The sequence below is a fragment of the Glycine max genome, chromosome 13 (assembly GCF_000004515.6).
Source record: "Glycine max cultivar Williams 82 chromosome 13, Glycine_max_v4.0, whole genome shotgun sequence".
Classification (NCBI taxonomy): Eukaryota; Viridiplantae; Streptophyta; class Magnoliopsida; order Fabales; family Fabaceae; genus Glycine; species Glycine max.
Genome location: NC_038249.2, coordinates 27,737,579 through 27,760,872, shown reverse-complemented (window position 1 = coordinate 27,760,872; position 23,294 = coordinate 27,737,579). Strand labels below are relative to the sequence as shown.

Below are 23,294 nucleotides of genomic sequence, written 5' to 3'. Positions count from 1 at the left end.
CCCCGAGTGGCTTAGTACAATACCAACTGTCTCTCTAGTATTGGCTTGTTTAAGACTTCTTCTAGTAAAGGGAAAAGATTTCCTTTTGCTGAAAGAGAATTTCAATGACAAGCTTGAACATGTCATCTGGGGAAGGTTGCATTTGAATTTTGAAGTACTACTTTGTTCTAAATAAAGCATGAGAAATTAAAAACAAAAAAAACAAAAATACGAGGGCAAAAAAAAAAAAGCAAACTGAGAGTTTTGGCCACCAAATGTGATATTCTGTTACCCCATACTGCTTGTTTGAAAAAGAGGAAAGTTAAAAAATAAAAATGATTCCTTCTTATAAAATAGCATAGATCAAGCAAGGTGTCAATTTAAGAATCAAACTAATTTTTATAGGCCATGATCACCTACACAACCTAGGATCATCACGATTATTTGATTGAAAACTGAAATATCAAACATAGATGGATGAACCAAAACCAAGGATTTCTTTTGATTTGGTTTCCCTTTAAGGTGCTCAGAAATTTTCAATGATCACGATGTTTTAGTCGGTGTTAACGCTTTGGAATCATGAGTATAAAAAAGTAACATATCATAATTTAGAATACAGCCTGGACTTTATTTATCTTCACCAATAAATAAAAATAGACAATAATCTTATTCATTTCTATGATATATATTCCAAATTAGGAAGAAAAGAAAACGATTCTTTGGTTGCTGTCAAATGGCAATAGTTATTCCCATTCAAATGTTAACTTTGGCATAATTTCAAACAGTTAAATAAATTAACCCTATAAAATTGTTTGTCACATATATTGAACACCTTGAGAAGATAAGAGGAACAGGTTTGAATTAGAAGGGTAAGTAACACTGCTGTCCCTATGTTGATATGCTTAATGCTTACCCGTGAAAGCCTACTTTGGACTTTAATGTGACCAAAAAAGATGTCTCTCAAGTCTCAAAATACTCATGAATCACGAGGCCAAGTTTCAACTGAATCGCAAAATGCTTGAGATTTTTATTAAGAGCTATCACTTGTAAGTGGTACCGCCCGTGATCTTAGAGACCATCCAAAGCAAAAAAAACTAAGACGGCCCTTACCAATACACATAATGGGCCCAAAAAAAGTGGTAGAAAAAGCTAAACAAATTAAAGATTAAAGTTTATATTAATAGTTCATATCATTGAAAACGGAAAAATTCACCAAATATCATCATGATGTAGGCATGAAATATGTTAAGATTTTAAGATAAGCACCGTGGCCTATGACTTAAGTGGATTCAACACCACAAATTTTTCTTGGTCACGAGACGCATATGCTGTTGGATATTCTGCCATAAGGAGTCAACTTGGCAATCCAACATTATTTCCTTGCCTTGGGGGTCAAATCCCACTCTGAGTTTTATCCAATAAGTTTATGTTGTATATTGAAATCAAGTTAATTAATTAGCTGGCTTTTTTTTTTCCAACTAGACACAATTATGTTGTAATTAACGTAATGAATGCTTAGTAGTTAGTAGTATAGAAGGGTACACTGGAGATGCATTCTCATCCATGAAACTGGTACAATTTGAACAAGATATTTGGTAAACATTTGCAAGTTGAAACTGCCAACTAGCAGTGACAAAAAATGATTGCTCTCACTGCTAATTACAGCTAAATGAAGCTGTTACACTTAACATTGCTATACATGTAATTGATTCTTTGATATCGTAACTCAAATACAACCTTTAGCGAGTAGCATTGGTTTCTGTTGACTTATACTACATTTCAACTGTGGAAAATGTAAGTATACCAAAAAAGGGTGGGACAAAGAAGGAAAAGAAGGGTGTTGAATGAGCCTTATATAAATGAATTGTATCGACGCTTCTTCTGTGGTGTTGAATGTGCCTGTGTTTTGATCCCATAAGTTTTCAACTGAAAATTTTCAAAAGCCTCTGAAATTGCCTCCACCTATAGGATTGCACAAAGCAAAAGTGAATCCAACCTGAATGTGTAACGCAATGAAGTTCAAACTTGCATAGGATTCAATAATCAATTCAACTAACCAGTTCTGGCTTTTTGGCATACACCTTAACTATCATATCTTGGTAAGATGTAGGTAGTAAGTGGCTTACACGGTCATCAGGTATTGTAAATTTCTCATCACTTTCATAATCCTGAATACATGATTGAACCAGTAAATGTAATACAGCTAGCAGCATAGTTTAATTCCAAAACACCAATCATAAGGTGCCCAGCACACTTTAATTCCCATAATTTTCAACAAATGCAGCAAAGTATCCCAAAATAAGTAATAAAACACGGTTTCAATTAGAAATAATTAGCTTGGAAACCATCAAACTGCACGAGCTGAGAGGGTTTACTAGTCCAAAAAGAAAGCATAATCCATAAATAAAATATAGACACCAGCAAAACCAATTAAAATAGAAGATTATTGATGAAATATCTTGATAAAAGATACTTAGGAAGGTTCATCAATGTACCTTGAAAAAGTGGATGCTGCCACAGAAATATGCACCAGAAGATAGAAAAATAATACATTAGGATATGATATTAGGAAGTTAAAACAAACAGAAGGTCTATATTCAGCATGCGTGATTATTCTTTGCTGAATACCTTTCCAGAGGATTATGCTTTCCACGAGTCAAATCAATTTTGACATTACAAACAGCTACATCCTCCTCCTTCAGTGTAACTCCACCACTCTTCTGTCAAATGATTTTACATATAAAACAAAATGGAATTCCTCATTGAAGAGCAAGAATCAAGAGTATACATGCAAATGAGAAGGTTTAACAAGATTGAAGACCTGAGAACAAACAATATCTTGAGCAGTGACCTTCTTATAATTGTCCAGCATATCCTTTGGTACGGGATACTCATTACAAAACTGCAAAACAAAAGAGAAACTTCCTGAACTTCAGCAAGACTAGACAATTATATTTGAATAGAGACAAAAATGTTAATCACACAAGCATTTTAGGGTAATGTAAATTTAAATACAGCCACACAATAGTTTGTGTGGAAATCGTGGCGAACAGCTTGAGAAAATATCACTAAATAATAGGTAGTTGCAGCATACAACCAATAATCACAGAAAATCAACAGGTTAAAAACATGCCTGATACAGATTCCTCCTTCGAATGCGCAGGATCAACTCCCTGGCCTCCTTTAGTTCTTGATTTGGAGTTGTCTCAATAGTTTTAATTATTGTGTCATCCAGCTGCATTTTTAAGTAAATTATGTTTTTCATGACTCAAATGAACATTGTAAAAATGCTTTTAATAAAAGTTTATTTGAAAGAAGCCCTCTCATAACCTTCCAGTACTCAGAAGGATCATGTATATTAGACGAAATCCCCAAATAACTATTAGCGTGAACAAGTGCATCAACCACCATAAGCTCTATTGCCTGGAAACATCAAGATGGGATTAGAAACTGTAAAAGCCAAGAAGGGTAAGTTTATGGATATCAGATACATGGGAAAAGGAAATAAAAGAAAGGACAGGGATCTACCTAAATGAACAAATAAAATAACCCTCCTAATAAAATAACTACTTCATACCTTCACTTTTGGATGTGTATAAACTGTTCTATAAAGATCAGCACGAGTGGCAAACATTTTGTGGATGGTAAGGTCTAGCAAATTGCACAGCCGAAAGCAAGGGACAATTAGAAACACTATTGAATTAGAAAAACAGAAAGGTATTATGAAAAAAATGTTTGAGATATGACACTAACAGTCCTTAGCACGATAACAAATCTCGTCATCCAAAACCCGCATTGTCTCCAATAACCTGTTGTAGGTAAATAACAATTTAAGATGCTAGGAGTGATATATAACCTTTATTTAAGTTTACTTTCTAGCTAATAAAAATTATCAAACCACTGATAAGAAACAAGTTATTTTAAAGAAATTCGTGAAACCTTTGAAATTCAAAGTTGCATCCTAGACCACAAGCTCGACAGTCACGAAGAAGATAATCAAACCTGTAAATCAATAGTTTCCACAAAATGTTACAATATAGCATAAGTCAAATGCTCAGATACCCAAAGAATACAAGAAACAGAGTATATACAAAATAATTATAAACGAGATTTGACTGTCAAATTTTACCATACTTACTTGTCAACATCAATTCCATTTCGGCCATTTGCAACAATATCATACAAGAAACTTTTCTCACTTGAGCTCTAAACCGACAAATAGGGAAAAAAATAAAAGAAGAAAGAGGAGACATTGGTAACAAATATCTTTGGTAAGAATAAACAAAATCATCCATCAAAACTAATAATAAATACACCATGAGAATAGAAAATATAAAATAGAATAAATTAATAACATTACCATTGAAGGAGCATATTCAGAGCTTGCCAGTATCATCTCCTGCCAACATTAACCACCCATTAGGATGAAGATGCAAACCTCTTTCTACTTTCCATTTATCTGAGAGATGCAGTATGCTTCTTATGCAGAATAAGTGAACAACTATATCTCTATGTGAACATAAACCCGCTTAATTGCTCCTTGAACTTAGTTAGGATATCCTCACACAGGAAAAGAAGATGGGAAAATGGAAGCTAGACAACCTTCTAAACCTGTTTTGAAGATGCCCAGGGCAAACCTTGAACACACATTTCCTACTGAAGACTACCATTGAACAAAAGAACTACTATTTGCTATATGCACATTTATTGCTTATTATGTTTCAAAGAAGTTCAGCACTTCTAAGCTAGAAACAAAGTTGTTTCCACATCAACTAAGCACCTAATCTATTATGCTGACAACTTTGTCAATTAATTTATCTAAGACTTCATGAAGATAATGATCAAGAAGTGATGCTCAGAATCAGAAGACACTTAATCTAATGCAGGAAAAAGATAATGGTAAATAGTAGCTTTACCTTGACTCTTCTTATCATTTGGGGGTAAACATCAATATGGTGTTCATCAACAATATAATCAACCATATCGACTGACATTTGTTCATGTGACCTACAACATACAAAATATGACATATTAAATTAATTATGATGAGAATATAAATTTAAGACATCAGATAAAACTTAAATATCTTATTGAGGATTTTACAAATGCAAACAGAATAACAACTTTTCTCTAAACATTATGAGGGAAAAGATACAGAGAAAAATGAAATAAATTAGATCATTAAATGCAAGAATACATAAAAAAGATAAAAATAAGATTACCAATCAGAACCACTAATAACTTGGGGAAGAAACTCGCGTTCAAACAAGTGACTGAACGGGCCATGTCCCACATCATGCAGAAGTCCTATAGAAATGATGGCATCCATGGCAAAGATTAGATATATATATATATATATATATATATATATATATATAGGATTAAAATCATCAGAAGTTCTAAGAAACATAAGAGACCTGCAAGTTTCACTGTTTGAATATCAAATCTATCAATACCAAGCTCCAAGCCCTGCAAGATCACAAGCATAAGTTAGCATCCTGTCAAGAAGACTTTTACCTTTAGAAGGGTAAAATATTTAATAAAATTTTATACTTGATAAGTTTTAAGCTTTTCCACACATTGACTGGCAAGCCAATACACGCCAAGAGAATGCTCAAATCTGGAATGCACAGCACCTGGATAAACCATGTTTGTAAAACCTGAAACATAAAACAAATTGATTTATTGGAGAGATCATACATACTGAATATTCGAAAGGGGATATCAAGTCATGTTTGCATCAATGACATAACAGTGTTTGAAGCAGTTTTGAATATCACCTTTTACACCAACAGTCTTCCTCATACAGATTACATGAAAATAACAGAAACTACTTTGTAACCAAAAAAATAAACTTAGTATCTTCCGAGAGACCTAGCGGATATTTCACATGATCCTTGTCATATTCCAATGCATCACAGAGGAGAATTTTTTATTGATATTGATAGATTTATTAGTGCCAGTAGTTAGCAGGGAATCAAACAGTGGACCTCCTTGTGTTAGTTATGTCATAGCATAAATGCATAAAAAATTATTTTAAAAGTTTCCATAAAACTCAACATGTGTTTTCCTCTTAGTAACAATAGTGAAAATTAAGAAATATCTTCTCTTCTTTCATGGCACTACCAATGTACTATAAAATAGCATATAATAATTATAAACAATACACACACACACACATACACTAACAATTTCACATCATGAAGCAAAATTTGTGGAACAATAATCTTGTCGAAAAGCAAAAACAGTTTCACTCTTACCAAATTGTGAAGCTATACTCTTGAACATAGTGTCATTTCAATATCAAAACTAAAATATAATGCAAGTATGGATGAACTTCCAAAACTCTAAAACCTGTTTTACTATACACATGAATGGTACTCATGTCCTGCAAGTAAAACTCATTAAAAGTACACAAGACTTTTCATGACACACATGAAAAATGAGTAATGATGACCAATAAAAGCATCTTCTTTTGGTATATTTAAAATTGAACTTATGACAAGATGTCAAGATCTTGACATACTTTGTAGAATATATTTGAAACCCCAAAGCAGCAAAATCAACTTTCCCAAAAAATTCTTCAGCTGACAGAAAACATTCAAAATACTCTTGCCAAAAAGAGAAGCCTAAATACCTAGCATTTAAAACAAAATAACATAAATACTACAACAGTCCAACCTAGTAATTGATAGTTTATTTACTCCATTTTATGTATTAACCTGATTCCAATCACTTCAAAACAAACAGTCATGCCAGGGAAATGTTCAAAAAATGTTCCACTAGTGGTTTTAAAAAATGGTCCACATCTGAAATTTTGGCCTCAACCTCAAGGTCTTTTGACTCACCACAACCGCAATTGCAGCCACATGAACCACATTTGCAGCCACATGAACCACATTTGCCTATAATGTCCCGTAGTGTCAAGGATGGCAACAAAACTGCACCTGCAACTACAATTGAAAATCTCGGTCCACTCTCTAACTTAAGTTCCTTCATAAGGTACACAAATTCCAAGCAGTACCTCCACCATTACAAAAACAATTCAATCATCTAAAAGCAAACAAATTATTTTAAAGTTCATACGGAAAATAAAACTTCAAAATGCCACAAAACATAACCTAGAACAAGTAATTATACAATGCAAGAGTATTTAATTTCAAAGTAGTTTCTAAACCACTTTATCTTATTAATTGGATTCAAGAAACGTGGATTAACTCACCTAGTTGTTTCAACTCGCGAAGCCTGCAATATAAACAAAAAAAAAAGACAAAACCACACAATTAACAAATAACCAAACGGAACAAAAGAAAAACAAAAAGTTTCAAACGTGCCTCTGAAACTGCTCAGTGTCAATGAACTTCAAACTAAGCTGCAAAACCGAACAATTACAAAAATAATAATAATAATAAAGAATCAGCATATTCACTTTCTTTGTAGCTAAAAGAGAGTAAAATTCGAAAAAAAAAATGAAAAAATTGAATGATTGATGAAAATTACGGAATCGAGATAAATATTGCCATGGACGTTGTCGTGAACGTGCTTGCAGAACCTGGGATCTTGGGCTGAAGCGACGTCGTAGGATGGTGACAACGAAACGTTGCCGTTGCAGTATGCACCCATATCTTTCTTTCTCTGCTATCAACAATACACATACACGCTTCAGGTTCTTCTCAACTCTCAACTCTACCAGAAGAATTCAAAAATTTAAAATAAAAAATGTAAATACCAAATTCGTCAAAGATGATGGGGTGATAAATTGTTGCTGATGAAAAATATAAATTTGATATATGAATACGTAAAAAAATGTTTTTGTCATTAAAAAAAATTATTTTGACAATAAACTATATTATTTAAAAATTAATTTCACATTAAATTATAAAATTTATAAATTAATTTTTTATTAAATTATTTATAAAATTACTTTATTATTAAATGATTTATAAAACTAATTTATCATATTTTTTTATATCTTTATTAACTAAATTTGAATTTTATTTTTAGAAATAAATCTATCAGTACATCACACTTTCTTATACAAATTTGATTATTTAGGAAAAAAACATTAAAAAAATAATATTTTAATAAATAAGTAAATAATATATTTAGGGGCATTTATGTTTGAATCACAAATTATCTGTATGAAAATTGCGTAAAAAAATTTATATGAAAATTTTATTACTAACATTTATAATAATTATTTTAAAAATTATTTCAAAAATAATTTTTTTTAATAGTTAATAACGTAATTTTCACATTCATAATGCATCTCAATTAAACTCAATAAAAATTACTGTAATTTTTTTTCTCCTAATGCTTAGGAATGGATTTAATTTTTATACATGATCAACCAATAAGGTAGATATATTATTAGAAACGTTAATAAAGTTAACATAAATATTATTGTATATATTTTTTTTATTATTATGTTATTGGTACATAATAGGTAGATAGTGCATAGACTTTTTTTAATGAATTTTATATTGGATGCATTAATAAATAATTAAGTTTGGGTAAATTTTTACACAGTGGAAAAGTGACGAAGGAAAGTATTAGCAATTAGTAAGATTTTAGAGTAATTCTTTTGAAAAATATAGTCGAGTTGACTAATGAGCTAATTGTTTCTGAACTCGTTAAGTTATTCCAAGTCAATGTGAATATGCTATGCTTGCAGGTTAAGTCAACTTTTTCTGAAACTCCCAATAGAAGAAGGAAGACCACTAACTAGGATTTGCTGAAACTATACTACTTTAATAATTGGAATCATTTTTGCCGTGTGCGTTTTTACTGTTTACATATATAACAACACTTGCTTGTTACACAATTTTTATTTTTATTAAAATTTAACACATCTATAACGAACATTATTATTCTTGAAATCACGTTTTTCATGAGTTCAATATTTTATTTTGCAGCAAAAACTAGTCAATAGTAAACCATCCGATTTCTCTTTCATTTTTTAACTGATTAAATTTTCTATTAATTACTCATTTATTGCTTAGTATAAATAGAATTAAAAGTGTCATTAAAAATAATAATAATAATAATTGATTTGGTGAGATAAAAATTTAAAAGTTTATTTCCTTTCTCTTTTCTTCTAATTTAAATTTCAAAATTTTGTTTCCTTCCTAGCGTAGGCTAACACTACAAGTATGAGAAAGAAGCGATAGCATATAATTGAGGTCTAGTAATTGGGACATACCAGAATGTGCTTTTTAGCTTTTCCACTACTTGCTCATTCAGCTACAATGCACAATTTTGGCACCTCCTCTATTTTTATCTATGCAAAAAACTTGTGAAGCATTGTGTTCTCCTCTATTTATAGGGTAGGAAATTGAATGGGCTCAGTATTGGGTTGCTTGTCTTCAAAACTTCTCAAATGACAATTGCTTATTGACAGTGATGGGTTGCTTGCACGTATAGGGTTAGGTGCCGTGCCAGCAACTCTGGTCTAATCATTTAAAAATGAGCAGACAGTATTGCCTTTTCCATTTTTTTTTGTATGATCTTATTGTATAATTATTTTCTTAATAATGTGAATTTGGGTCATTGACCCACTACAGTTTTTGAAAATTTGTTTTTTTTGCTTTTACTTCCTACACTCCCAAAAGACTCGAATGGACACAACTACTCATGTTTTTTCAAAATAGATATACACTTCCAGAATAGTTATTCTAGAATAGGGTTTTTTTATGTTCCTATTTCAAAATAGTTATTCCATAATACATATACACTTCCAGAATAGTCATTCTGTAATAAAATAAAAAATCATATTCCTGTTCCCTTGTGTTTTGATCTGGTTGTCACCGCCGCAATGGATTTAAAGGGGTTGTGGTGGTGGTGCAGTGGTGCTGCTGCAATGGGGAAAGGGGTTGTCACTGCTGAAATGGGGTGCGCATTAGAGTAACAAGAAGGGTATTATTGTCCTCAGCAGGAAGCAAAAACAGGTAGTGCAGGAAGCAATTTCCTTTTTTTTGTATTGGACTCAGCTGGCCTATTTTGGATTTTTTTTGCCTTCTTTTTGTTGGATACCCGTATATATTGACAAAAACCACGGATAACATACAGGTGTGGCGCAAGCTCATGACGAATTTTTATACTGTGTCTACAGGCTCCCATTGCCATCCCTAATAATGTCATTAAATCTTTTGATATTTTTGTACCAATTTTTAAAAATATTTATACTAACTATATTTAATTAATAGCTCTATCATTCATACAAATCAATAGTACCTCATTTTGATATGACAGTTTCTCGGTACTTTCAAAATCATTTTAAACTAGGTTCTTTTTCAAATTATTTACAAGTATTTAGGATGTGTTTGTGAATATGAATCAAAGATCAACTTGTCAGTGCTCTAGAATGAAAAATCTGTATGCATGGAAGATTATCTGTTATTGATAATGGTGAGTCATAATTTTAAGTGGAAAAGTGTGCTTGCAGGAGAACAAGCAAGGTGACCCAACTTTACTGGAAAAGATATGGCACAACTTTCAGTAGCATAAACTACAAACATTAAATGTTTCATAAACAGACAAAAATAATGTAGGATTTCCTAGAATATATGCTCATCCATTTTTTTTCTGAAGACCTCACACGGAGGAGACATTAAAATAAGTAAAACAAAAAAATCCGGATACATAGTTACACACCTCAAGAAGGTTTGCAATACCTCAAAAAGCACAAAAAAAAATGACGGACGAATACACATCCTTACAAAAATTAAATATTTTTTATCTAATTTTTTCTTCCCTTATTTCTTCTGTTTGAAACTACAACCCATCCATCATCTGCTTCACCTGAAACCTTTGGTAGAGGCTCATTAACTGGCCTGTTCACTGAATTCATGTTTGAATCGGATGTTGAAATATCCAGATTCATTTTTGAAGAATTATCATCCACAATCATTTTTTCATCATCATCACCATCTTCATCTGTATCGTCTTCATTTGCAATCTAAGACAAAATGTCTAACATTATTACTAGATTCAAATTCAAGTGGAAGATCATCCAATTGTTACTTGGGTCATGTGTAAAAAAGGGAAAATGCATATACAACTAAATATGCTCAGTAAACATGTCCCAAATTGACAATTGATAAATACCATCATGTTAGGAGATCAACAGAAAAGTTAATCACATTTCGAGGGTGGGGGTGGGGCTATCATGTTTAAAAAAAAAAACCATAACTTTCGTCCAATTTATCTACATCACTACTCACATGATGCGCCATAATTTTTGCCTTATTTTGAACATAGAGAAATGTAATGACTCTGGATTTATTTGTATTTTGTGAATATATTCCATAATTCCAACTTCTATGCCATGCAACAAGGAATGAAACAGAAATACTAGAAGTACCCAAATTAATGCAAAAATTATAGGTTGTGTTTTAAGTAACAGTAGCAAGTTTTAAAGGCTTAAAATTGACAGGTAGGTTGATAGTCAAGAAGAGAGGCAATAGATGACATTTTGCATTGAGGTGCACAATAGTTACTCCATATAACACAACCTTGTCATAGTAACTTAAGTATCATAAAGGTGTAAAGGCCATATAATACTATAAACATTACATCACTCCACAAGATCTTGTTGCAGATAGTTATAGAATAGGAGATACCAAAATCATGGGTCACATCAAATAATAACTTAATGTTCATCCCTTTTAAAATACCCCATTATATGAAATTGAAAAACCTAAGGGAGCCTTTACTTGCACTTTTTTCATTTCCTATACAAATCTTTGAAAACAGAAAAAAAAAAGTGCAAGTAAATGACCTCTAAATTTGATATAGATATTATGAATCTAATCTGATTATATAAAACAGTAAAGTTCCATTCTGAGCATACCGCGGATATAATTTACCTGTGTTACATGAGGAAGAGTAGCTTGCTCAAGATTGGCTTTCCTGAGATCTTCAAAAGAACTAAAATTACCTTCTAAGAATTCTTCATGCATAACCATTAGTTTTTCAGCTACCTACATAATCATGAACAAGGATATGAAAAAAATAAGAACAAGTGAACATTGCAAAGGATACATATATAAAAAACAAGTCACTAACAATGCAATATAGTAACTCAAACCTTTTTACTCATGTATACACTAATGCAACAATTTGAGGCCAACAAATTCAAAATAAAATTTATACCTCCTCGACGCTGCCATCCTCGACCTCTACATTGAGAGAAAGCATACCTTGATCCAGTATGTCTTCTAAGTCATCAATATAAAGTGGCTCTGGGCAGCAACAATCAAAAGAATAAAAAAAATAAAAACAGTGGAGAAACATAAACGAAAGTGACTTGTTGTGTTAATTGATATACCTTTTGATTGAGTGAACCAGTTAAGAATGCCACTGGCAAGTTGATCGGCTTTAAGGCGGGACTCACGGCCACCCCATTCGTTCTCGACGGCCGATCGAAGAGCAGACCAGCGAGATAAAACTAAACAAATCCCTTCATTGAAAACCCCTACAGACTGTCCATGTAGCCGTCGTGAACCCTCCATCGCTTTGTCTATCTCTGCTTCAATGTGTCACCAGAACACAATAAAACCCTTTTATTTCCAAAGGAACCTGCATCAAGCATGCCCTATTGGTGAAGCCATACTTATACGAAAAACCCACATATATATGAAAGTAGTAGTGTGTGTATCTGCACATTGCACAGTACTATTTTTTGCAGATAAAATTAAAAGTGTTCGATACAGAAAAATCATTTAAAGAGAAATAACGTCTAAAGAATGTATATATATATATATGTGTGTGTGTGTGTGTCTTCTTCATCAAGTTGTTTAATTTAAAAATTAACCAAAAAACTAGAGAATCATTGTAACAGCAAATGCGAGCAGACAGTAGAGCTGTCACGGGCCAAATCATTTAACAGCAAAAGAGAAAATAGGCCTTACCCTTAAGTCGCTGACGACGCACGTTGAGGAAGAACGGGTTGAAATTAGGGGTTCGAACATGCGATTGATTAGGGATTAGGGATTTAGGATTTAAGATTCCGGATTCGAGAGAACTGAGAAGAAGCAGCGTCTTGGTTTGGGCCTGGAGTGTATGTGTTGCAATTGTTTTATGCACACCATAATTTTTATATTCCCACATCACCCTTTTCCACCACGGGCTTACCCCTTTGATTCTGTCAGCAACAAGGTCATTGAAGTGAAGCTCATCGGTGCAGACCCACTAGCATAATACAGAATTGGAGATCCAGAATGATACATTGCAAAATCGTTCATTCGTAATATATATGTATTTTGAAGTGCCTATTTCATAATATATTATGGAACATATATTCTCAAATAGAGTTCCAATATACATGTAATATTCAGGATCAATGCATCCATAATATACATGTATTTTGGAAATGTATTCTGGCATGTTCCTTAATATACCAATATATATTACGGAATAAGCATTCTAAATTACATTTCTAGAAGAATACTTGTATGTTATGGACCGACAATTCTAGGAAACACCAGACACCAAAAGCATTGCACATAATCCCTTACCTTTAACTATGAAGTCGCATCAACAATGACAATTGTGGTGCCTACACAAGAGGTTGCAGGGTGGCTATCGTCGTGGAGCAACGAATGGCGGAGGTGCTATGAGTTGCTATTATGAACAAGGAGCAGCACAAGAGGAAGAGATTGGGGTGCGGCATAAGAGGAACGAAGACAGATTATGGGGTGTTCGAGTAAGACTAATGAAAGGGCATATTAGTCCATTCAGGGTCATTATTATTTCCTATGGGTTGCACCAAGCAAACAATGTAGTGCATAAAGCAATTGCCTAAGACTACACTACCCTTGTGCCCCTTTTGTTTTAAAGGCTATGCTACATTTTTATTTTATTTTATTAGTCTGTGAGCCAGGTCAGTTTAGGCCAATTTTATTTTTATCACTAATAATGTGTCTACCATCTTTCTGTCTTAATTAAAATGTTTTAAAGATTAAACTGGAGTTGTGACATGAGATAATTAATCATGATTATATGCCGGGCAGTTCACGATGTAATTTGGTGTTATTTTAGTTTAAAAACAATCCAAATCAAATAAAAAAATTAAGTGCGACACTATTTGATTCAATTTAAATTAATTATAAAATTTGAACCAAATTAAATTAATCTTTACAATTTTGTATGATTTTCACAGTTTTAAAATTCTGCTAATAAATATTAAAAAATAAAAAAGTTTGTTATTAATTAAACAAAATTGAATAATAACCCGTTGAATGATATAAATGGATAAAAGTTTAAACAATAGAAAGTGTGTGTAGGTGTGCCTCAAACAAAATGCTGTCGTGTGTATAATATAGCTATTGTGCATAAAAAAATAGAGACACTCAGAGTACTTAAATGGTTTGGTTTGATTATTTTTTTAATCTTAAACTGCGAATGAAGTATATCAGGCGGTTTGAAAAAATAAAAAAACAAAAACAATTTTGGTTTTGAGGCATTTGTGGTTTTTGGTCCGGTTTGATTTGATTGTGAATACCCCTAATTATATGACAATCTATCATGATGAAGTGAGAAGAAGCAAGCAGCAAGTGGATAACATATATAAAGGAGAGGCCAAGAACCACAAACTCAACCACCTTCACTCGCAAAACATGGTGGTTTTAAAGTCCACTTCACCACTCTCATCTCTCACTTCCCACTTCTTTAACCTTTCTTCCTCCTCCTCCTCCTCCTCCAAATTCACCTCCCCACACTCTCTCCGCCGCCGCCACTTCCACCATGTCCACTCCACTTCAAGAGTTGCGCAATTCACTATCAGAGCCTACATGGAGAACCCCAACACATTAGGCAGTTTCGCCAACAGGGTCATTGGTGCACTCCCCGTGGTGGGACTCATTGCCAGGATCCTGAGTGATGAAGGTGGCGTTGGAGATGACCTCGTGGATTTTGCTGAGTTCAGAAGGCGCGTTGGAAAGAAGTGCTCCGAAACTGATTCCACTGCCTTTTATGAGTTCCAAGACCGACGAGGAAAGGTGAGTAAATCATTCATTCTTTTGCCTAACACCCTTTAATCAAATTTATGAGCTTCATTGCATGGTCATGTCAAAATTCTATCTTTGTAATCTAAAATTGATTAAGGTTGGGAAATTAATTAAGAGTTTGAGTTTTATGTACAGTAAATTCTCAATCAATCAGTAACTCATTACTTAATAGTAGTAATAACAAATAAACAAAACCCGAGTTTAAAATAGTGTAAACAGTTTTTACATTATTAATCAATCAGAAATCATCCTAGGAATAACTTTTAAGGCTGTTATTGTAAAAGTCAATAAAATTACCATATATGGCATCTACTATTTACTCAAACTTATATGCAGTTTTAGATGTTTTGAGTGTTGTTTACCGATCAGAATTCAAGTTTCACCTTGGTGACCTATGAAGATGTTTAATGCAAACCTTTATTATGTCGATTGTAGAGCAGAAACTTCAATTTCGTTTAGAGAATAACACCAAAATTACTTAAACAACTGTGTTTATTTTTTTTCTCTAATTAATTAATCTTGGGTTTGGTGGCTAAACTTAACAAGGTTGATTTCATGCTCAAAAAACTCAATCTCCACGAGTTTAAAACTGATGGAGATTGGTGATGAAATGTTTAATTCCTACCCCATAATCGAATTTGAATGTTAATGATGTTGATTTATGTGTGTTTTTGTCTTTTGTTATTATTCATATTGTTTTGTGGCAACAATTGGTTTTGGTTTTGTTGTGCTAATGGGGAATGGGTGTTTGACTTGGTGTTGGTGTGTTGTGGATAGGCAGGGGATCCTCTCTATGTTCTGTTATGCTGTTGGCTAGCAGCCATTGGTGCAGGTCTTCTCAAAACCGAGGATATTCTGGAAGGGGTGGCTCGGCTCCGGATCTCCAATGACATTGAATTTGAGGAGCAGAGTTTCATGGCTTTGATGAATGAGTCAAAGGAGGTTGGTTGCTCTCTATCTCTATCTATCACTTAGACTAATTTTGAGTTTATCCATCTTTGAAGGCTATTCAGTTTTATTATTATGTTGCATTTGAAGGGGAACTCTTGTCAGTTTGCATTAAGTGACTGATTCATTCTAAAATATGTTGTCTAAAATCTAAACTCTATAAACATCAAACACTATTGTTCATGTACTTATTGACTTTAAGGAAATTACTTTAAATAATTAGTTATTCAAATGTTTCTGTAAGGCTTATCTATCATTGTTCTCTTGTTTGGGGAATCATTAACGTGTGTTACATTACCAAAGATAATGTTTTCTCTTGCCTAAATCAAATCATCCGTTCTCTGATAAAGACAATTTTCTATTACATGTTAGGAATCCTCTACTAGTGAAAGTATTAACTGGGTAGTAAGAAAGAGATTGAGAGAGTGTTTGGATAGAAGAACAGAAGGAATGTTCCTCTTGTTCATCAATCTGCAGAAATACAAAGGTAAAACAGAGAAGCCCTCTTCTCTCTCACAAGGACACTTGTTTAACAAACAAGCTCAATGCTGAATCTAACTACCTTCTCGAGGATCTATTTATCCTTCTTCTAACTAACTTCCCTAACCGAATTAACTGCCTCTAACAGTATTAACTGATCTAACAGAATTGTGTTAGATCCTTACTGAGTTTTGTTCCTCCTCCTATACACTAATAAAGGATTCCTAACATAACAGCTTACTACAATGTCAAAAAACTTTGCTAATACCCTCATGTGTCATTCTCCTGGATAAATTTTCATTCATTTTGTGTTGTGAGAAGTGCTATTTGTTATCAAGTGAATAGAATAGGAAAAACAATTCCAAGATATATGAATGATATTCTTGCAGTGTGTCACTAATGCTCCACCTTGTATGCTTGGTGCTTTGCTTATACTGAAACTAAATCTATATGCCACTACCCTAACAACTCAAAAAATTATATTCAACACTGTAGAGACGGGCAAGGCAAAACGCTGATCCTCCTGCTGTCCCAATGGAGATTCGAGCTGGGAAGGCTCTTGATGCTATCTATGTGTGTTGCTTTGGAAAGGACTCCATAGAGGAAGAAGACAAGAGACTGTTGACTGCAATGCTTGGCGCTGTTTTCGCATCAGTTCAACGCGAAGAGATCCGGCGCCTTGTCAAAGACAAGGCAGAGAAAGTAGCAGCAGGAGTTGATGATGAATATGTTTCAGAACTCAAGCCTCTATCAAAAGAAGCTGTGGAACTACAAATGAAAGACCTTCAGTTCCTTCAACAAAATAGTGAGACTTAACTAGGTGAAGCCTGTGATTTCCACTACACAGTGATGCATTGAATGAAATTATATTTTGTGAACTAAGCCGATTTAGCCTTTGGGGGCTACTCAAAGAAAAAAGACAGTCATCATAGATCACACTATTATTTTTCAGATACATGTTGAAATGTGGGGTCATGACTTTTCTGAAAATGCAGAAATTTCATGTAACTTATGTTAGCATTATAAATGGACAAGTAATGCATGTCTCCAATGCCATTTTATTATTTAAACTCTTGAAGTGATCTAGTTCTTTCCTTCACCTTCACTGTTGAAATGAATAGCCCAATTGTTTCACCCCAGGGAAAAAGAGCCTTATTGTATCAATGTATTGTGCTAAGTATGCAGCTCTTTCACCTCTAAACAAGTTAAAATGGAATATTAACAAACATCAATCTGAATCGTTCGCTGATCAGATAAAGTTTAGACATGAACCAACTATCCCAAAGTTTAAGCTAGCTATTGAATGAATCATGAACGCACATGAATGATTTTAATATCTAATAAAATTTAGGTGTTACTTTGAAGTAGCTTATAACTTAGTTAAAGGAGTTTATAAACTCATCAAAAACCTTACCAAACACAAGAGTTGTCTTATAATGATCTGATTATATACATCCAATTTGACCCCCTTACTTCTACTTTATTTTTTATCTTGTTTTTTTAAGCTCTCCTCCCCCTTTTATTATTACCTCATATGGATACAAATTAAATAAATTCGTTAGATTTAATTATTATTTTATAGAAATATTGAAATTTGGGTGTCCATGATTGCAGTTGTTAATGCTCCACCATATTAATAGGGTGGGCACACAACGAAATTTTATCCAACGGGATGGGTGAGGAGGCATGCTAACTATGTCTGCCTCACTCAATTGTGATCCCTAATAATGTCTTTAAATCATTTAATACTTTTGTATCAATTTTTAAAATATTTTTATTAAGTACTAATATTTAATTAATAGCTCTATCGTTAATACTATTTAATACTGTAATATTTAATTTTGATATATGTTAGTTTCTCGGTTCTTTCAAAATAATCACTTTAAACTAGTTTTTTTTTTCAAATTATTAACAAGTATTTTGTGCAAAAAATAAAGGAAGTAAAAGAGAGAGAACCTAATTAATATGAAAAACTAATAAATAGATAAGTGATAATAACACTTTTACAAAATTAATCTTACTTTCATTAAAATTGAATTTTTCTTTAACTTTTTTCACGCTCTCTTATGTTTTATAAAATAAATATTTTATTCTTGTAGTTCTTTAATGAATGTTTTAAATACACTGGTTAGCAATATCCTTCAAACAATTATATAATCTTGGACTACCATCTTAGTTATGGTCCCAACCAGTCTGACACATGACAGCAAATTTGCTAGCTTGCAATTAACAGAATAGTTGACGACTCGAAGGAGTTAATAAAAATTTAGAAAGAGTAAATTCTCTTGTTTTAAGGGATAGTTCAAACATGTTTTTTTAGAGGAACAGTTCAAACATGTTTTAAAAAGAGCAATTGCACTAGTAGAAAAGAGGCATTTTGTGACTCTCTTTAATTTGTTAGTGATGCTAATAAGTGTTCTAAGAGTATTGATTAAAAAATCTAAAAGAGAAAATTTATAATAAGAAAAACATAGGGGAATGCAAAAACAAAATGATAGAAAGTACAACTTTAGGCATTTCAATAAAAAAAAAATTATATTATTAGTTCTTTAACCAGCATTTTAAGGATACTAGTTAAGATTTTGTTTAAAGAAAATAATAGTAGTAAGTGCCCGATGATTTGTAAGATCTAACTGTTGGTATAAGTTGTTTGAAAAGAATAGTTAGAAGATAAAAAAAAGATTTACGACGACAATAAATAAAATGGGATAAAAATGTGTACATCAAAACTTCATACACCTTAAGAATAACTACTCCATATTACATTACAAATTAATAGATAAATTATAATAAAGATAGAGATATTATAATCCAAACGTGTTTTCTTGTTAATACCAAAAAAGAAAACATGTTTTGTTGTTGAAAAAAAAGGTATTCCTTCCAGAATTATAAATAAGTAAAAAAATTTATTTCAGTTAATTAAGAAAGTTGGTTAATAATGTTTAATTGAACCAATCTTAATAAATAAATAAGTTATTTTTCCAAACTGCCATTCATTGGATTATGATATTAAAAAAGTTAAAGTAATTAGAATTAAAACTCTTAGTAAATGAAGGATATATTAGAAATAACTCATTAAATAAAATAAAATACATGGAGATTCGTTTATATTTAAATTCAGGGTAAAATATTTTTTTCTTATGGATTATGTATTTGGTTGCGGATTCTAAAAATTTAAAAACCTTTATCGATTTAGGATTTAGAAATTTGAAAATTATCTGCCTACCATTAACATTTAGGATTCCAAATAAAAATTGGTGAAAACTGGTTTGAATTAAATTTTTAATTCAACTAAATAAATTATATTATATTAAATTTAATAGTGCTTTTTTAATCTTAAAAAATATATAATATGACCATTTCATATTATTTAAATTTTTTACTTTTTTATTTATAATTTTATGATAGTTCCTTATTATAAAAAATTAAAAATATTTATTCAATTACTAAAAATATTATAAAGTCATGAACAATGTTTTCAAAATTAGTTCATAAGTTTCACAACTTATAGTGTAATATCAATATCACAACACTTACTCTTTTTTTCTTTTACCAAACATTTGCTCTTTTAAAAACTTGTTATTCTTTTTAAATTTTTATTAACTCCGTTAAGTGGTCAACAATTCCGTTAATCAGAAGCATGCAAATTTGTAGCGTGTCAAACCACGATTGTTGAGCTGATGTGATAATCGGTGCATGCAATAATTTCTCGTAAGGTTGGGAGCTTCCTCAACTATAAAACCCTTCCCTGGTTCTATGTTTCGATCATGCATATATCTTTTACATTATAGTACTGTTAAAGCAACTAAAAAATGGCTCACGGAGGAGGCAATGTTGCAATAACGATACTTTTTGCAATAATGTTGGCGTATTCCTCCGAGATGCTTCATGCAGATGTACCACCGGTAACCTATGTGGTTGGGAAAGCATGGTTCATGCGGGGAAAACAAAATATGTTAACATGGAACCTTTACTGTGTCTGATTGCCCTAACGATAAGGTCTTTTCCCCTGGTGACGTACTTGGTTAGTATCATCATAGTTTAGCTTTTTCACTATAGAGATACAACACATATTTCGAACTCCATAACTATTTAATTGACAATAAAAAATGATAAAAGATCATGAATTTGTACTACTACAAAAAGATCCTGTAACGACGATTTTAAAGCACTTTTAAAGATGATTATGAACCGTCTTTTTAAACTAACATCCTTGAAAATTAAGACTTGAAAATTAAAACTTTCGATGATGGTTCCATAAAAAATTTTCTTAAAAATGGTACATGATTTTTAGCTAAGAAACTAAGAACTATTTTAGACGGATATGCTAAGAAACGTTTTATTTTAAAAAAAAATAAAAAATAAATACTTTACAAATACAAAAAAGGCAAGCGAACAAATTAGATTATAATTTATCTCAATTATAAATTACTAGTTTTAAAGAGTTCTTAGAAAGTAAAATCACTTGAAATATAGGTACCATAAAACATCAAATCCAATCTATGATACTCATCATGCATGAGCTACGCCTACTATGATATAACATTTATATAGGGAAACAAGAAATGATATTCAACATGTCGTTTTAATTTGTCTATATCTTGAAGAAAATTTCATCAAAAATCTCCAAAGCCAGCCTTGAATTCCAACCTGAGTATCCTCTCAAGATGATGTCCGCCTATGTTACCATATATATTTAAAGTGAAGGTTAATCATGTAAGTATTTTGGTAGAAGAGTAACTAAGAGATTTATGACAGTGGAAGAGGAAAAAGAACAAGTCATCTAGAAATCAATTTGAGGCTTTAATACCCTTTGTAATTTTTTTTTCAAATTTATCAATTGGGAGTTTTTGAATAATTACCCATTTTGAGATAAGTTATAACAATTATGATTTATGTGTTAGAAGTCGTATCATTTATTATAATTTTTTTTATTTTAATTTTTAAGTGAAATCCTAACCTTTTTTACAATTGTAATTATTTTTTTTATAATTTATGATTTTAAAGTCATAAAGTTTTTTTTTTTTACATTTACGATTTTGAAGTTGTAAATGTCTTTTATCTTTATTTTTTTATAAAATTGTAAATTTATTTTTTTAAGATAAAATTTTTAAAAATTGTAAATAATTTTTTGATTTAATTATTTAATAAATGAATTTTTTTATTTTTTAGTTTTATTTAATATTTTGTATATATTTTTTATGTGATTTTATTTAATATTTTATATAGTTTTTGAATATTGTTTTATTTAATATTTTTTTTTACTAATATTAAGGAATTTTATTTGTTTTGTAAATGAAAAAAAATAATATAAAATACTTAAATTTTAAAAGACTAAAGAGAAACATAAAAAAAGATAATATAATACATTGATATAAGTTGATTAAAATTTGAATGAAAATATTAAAATGTTTTGTTACTAATATTAACTTATAATTTATTAAATAATATTAATTTTATTGTATAAATGAATTTAATATTAACAATAGATAATAATTTAATAATAAAAGTTGTTGTTAAAATAAAAATAACATAATATATTAATATAAAATGGAAATACAAATTAAAAAGAAATATAATACATTAATTTAGTAAGGACTAATATTATTTTTACTTTTTTATGTTTCTGTTTAAGTTGTATTGTTTATTTTATATTAATGTATTATATTGTTTTTCATTATTTGATTTAAGTATTTTTTTCATTTACAAAATAAATCAAATTCCCTAACATTAGTAAAAAAAAATATAAATATAAAATATAAAATATTAAATAAAACTAAAAAAGTAAAAAAAATTATTTATTAATTAATTAATTAATTTTTTTTGCAATTTTTTAAAGAAAATTAACTTTAAAAAATACTTACAATTTTTTAAAAAAAAATTAACGTAAAAAGTATAAAAAAACATTTATGATTTCAAATTCATGAATATAAAAAAAAACAATTACTATGCCATAAATATAAAAAAAAACTTATGAAATCATAAATTAAAAAAAAAAACTAAAGGCGTAACAAAGTTTACAACTTTAGTTAAAAAAAAAAGTAACAATGGATGTTGGGACTTTCGAAAGTCTTAACACCTATTACAATCCTAAAATGAATAATAATTACAAAAACCACCACAATTAATAAATTCGGAGAAAAATTACACCCAGTATTAAAGCCATCAATTTGAACTTTTTCCATAGAATATGTTGTCTCTCTGTCTTAGTAAAAAAATGCGGTCTCTTTTTTAATTTCTTTTTTCATTTGTTTTTATATTTTATTAACGCTTCTTATATTTCATTTTTTGTTCAATTTTGGTTTTCTTCCTCACTTTTTATCTTTCTTTATTTATTAACATCATTTTACTCTTAATTTTTTAATTTAATATTTTTTAAAAATTAAATTAATACAAAATGGGTAAAATAATTAAATAACATAACATAAAAAACAAGACAAAATTAAGTGTAGAACTTCGGCCGTTAAAGTACGATTCTAACACCACGTTAGTGTGTGGTATCACATCCTCTCTAACATGCCATGGTGGCAAAATATGTTACAAAATTGATGATATACTAACAAAAAGACCCAATTTACGCGTTAAAAAAACACAGGGATTAGACTTGTCCAATTAAAATTTGAAGACCAAAATTACAAGATTAAAAATAAAGAACAAAAGTAGATAATTAAGTCAAAAACAAATAAGGAGTATATGAATACTTGTCATTTATTAATAAACATACATTAATTGACACACCTGTGTTCACACCCATTTCTACATTCTTGAGTTTAATATGGCAAACAAAAAGGTAGATATAATATGCAAAAGAAAGGTGTGCAAATGCTTAGCAAAACACATAGGTATGTTATTAACGAACTACAAGACTGACTATACATA

The 23,294-nt window shown here is 30.8% G+C and overlaps 3 protein-coding genes across 9 annotated transcripts; 1 reads left to right on the top strand and 2 right to left on the bottom strand.

Annotated features, from left to right (window-relative positions):
• Positions 1-1,675: 1,675 nt before the first annotated feature.
• Positions 1,676-9,290, bottom strand: LOC100796230 (deoxynucleoside triphosphate triphosphohydrolase SAMHD1 homolog). Of its 7 annotated transcripts, none has more exons than XM_014765600.3 (21): positions 9,182-9,290; positions 7,480-7,617; positions 7,314-7,351; positions 7,202-7,224; positions 6,828-6,932; positions 5,533-5,639; positions 5,397-5,448; positions 5,202-5,286; positions 4,896-4,986; positions 4,340-4,378; positions 4,118-4,185; positions 3,919-3,981; positions 3,733-3,788; positions 3,557-3,630; positions 3,310-3,402; positions 3,113-3,214; positions 2,801-2,881; positions 2,608-2,699; positions 2,475-2,490; positions 2,037-2,147; positions 1,676-1,941 (listed from the first exon to the last, which is right to left on the bottom strand). In XM_014765600.3, the coding sequence occupies exons 2-21, from the start codon at positions 7,600-7,602 to the stop codon at positions 1,831-1,833; spliced, it is 1,530 nt and encodes a 509-aa protein (XP_014621086.1). In that variant the 5' UTR covers positions 7,603-7,617; positions 9,182-9,290; the 3' UTR covers positions 1,676-1,830. The 7 variants fall into 7 exon arrangements, with proteins under 7 accessions (XP_014621086.1, XP_006594280.1, XP_006594283.1 ...); XM_006594217.3 differs by having other exon boundaries at positions 7,480-7,665; positions 9,182-9,272; XM_006594220.3 differs by having other exon boundaries at positions 2,608-2,696; positions 7,480-7,665; positions 9,182-9,272.
• Positions 9,291-10,462: 1,172 nt separating this feature from the next.
• LOC100795708 (pre-rRNA-processing protein TSR2 homolog) lies at positions 10,463-12,952 on the bottom strand. The gene is given in 5 exon segments (NM_001255184.2): positions 10,463-10,936; positions 11,847-11,960; positions 12,133-12,221; positions 12,308-12,558; positions 12,891-12,952. Coding segments are annotated over 4 exon segments (606 nt in total). The 5' UTR covers positions 12,492-12,558; positions 12,891-12,952; the 3' UTR covers positions 10,463-10,717.
• A 1,373-nt stretch (positions 12,953-14,325) lies between these two features.
• On the top strand, positions 14,326-17,485 carry LOC100795176 (photosystem I assembly factor PSA3, chloroplastic). Its single transcript, XM_041008172.1, has 3 exons — positions 14,326-14,978; positions 15,765-15,929; positions 16,911-17,485. The coding sequence occupies exons 1-3, from the start codon at positions 14,493-14,495 to the stop codon at positions 17,229-17,231; spliced, it is 972 nt and encodes a 323-aa protein (XP_040864106.1). The 5' UTR covers positions 14,326-14,492; the 3' UTR covers positions 17,232-17,485.
• Positions 17,486-23,294: the final 5,809 nt, after the last annotated feature.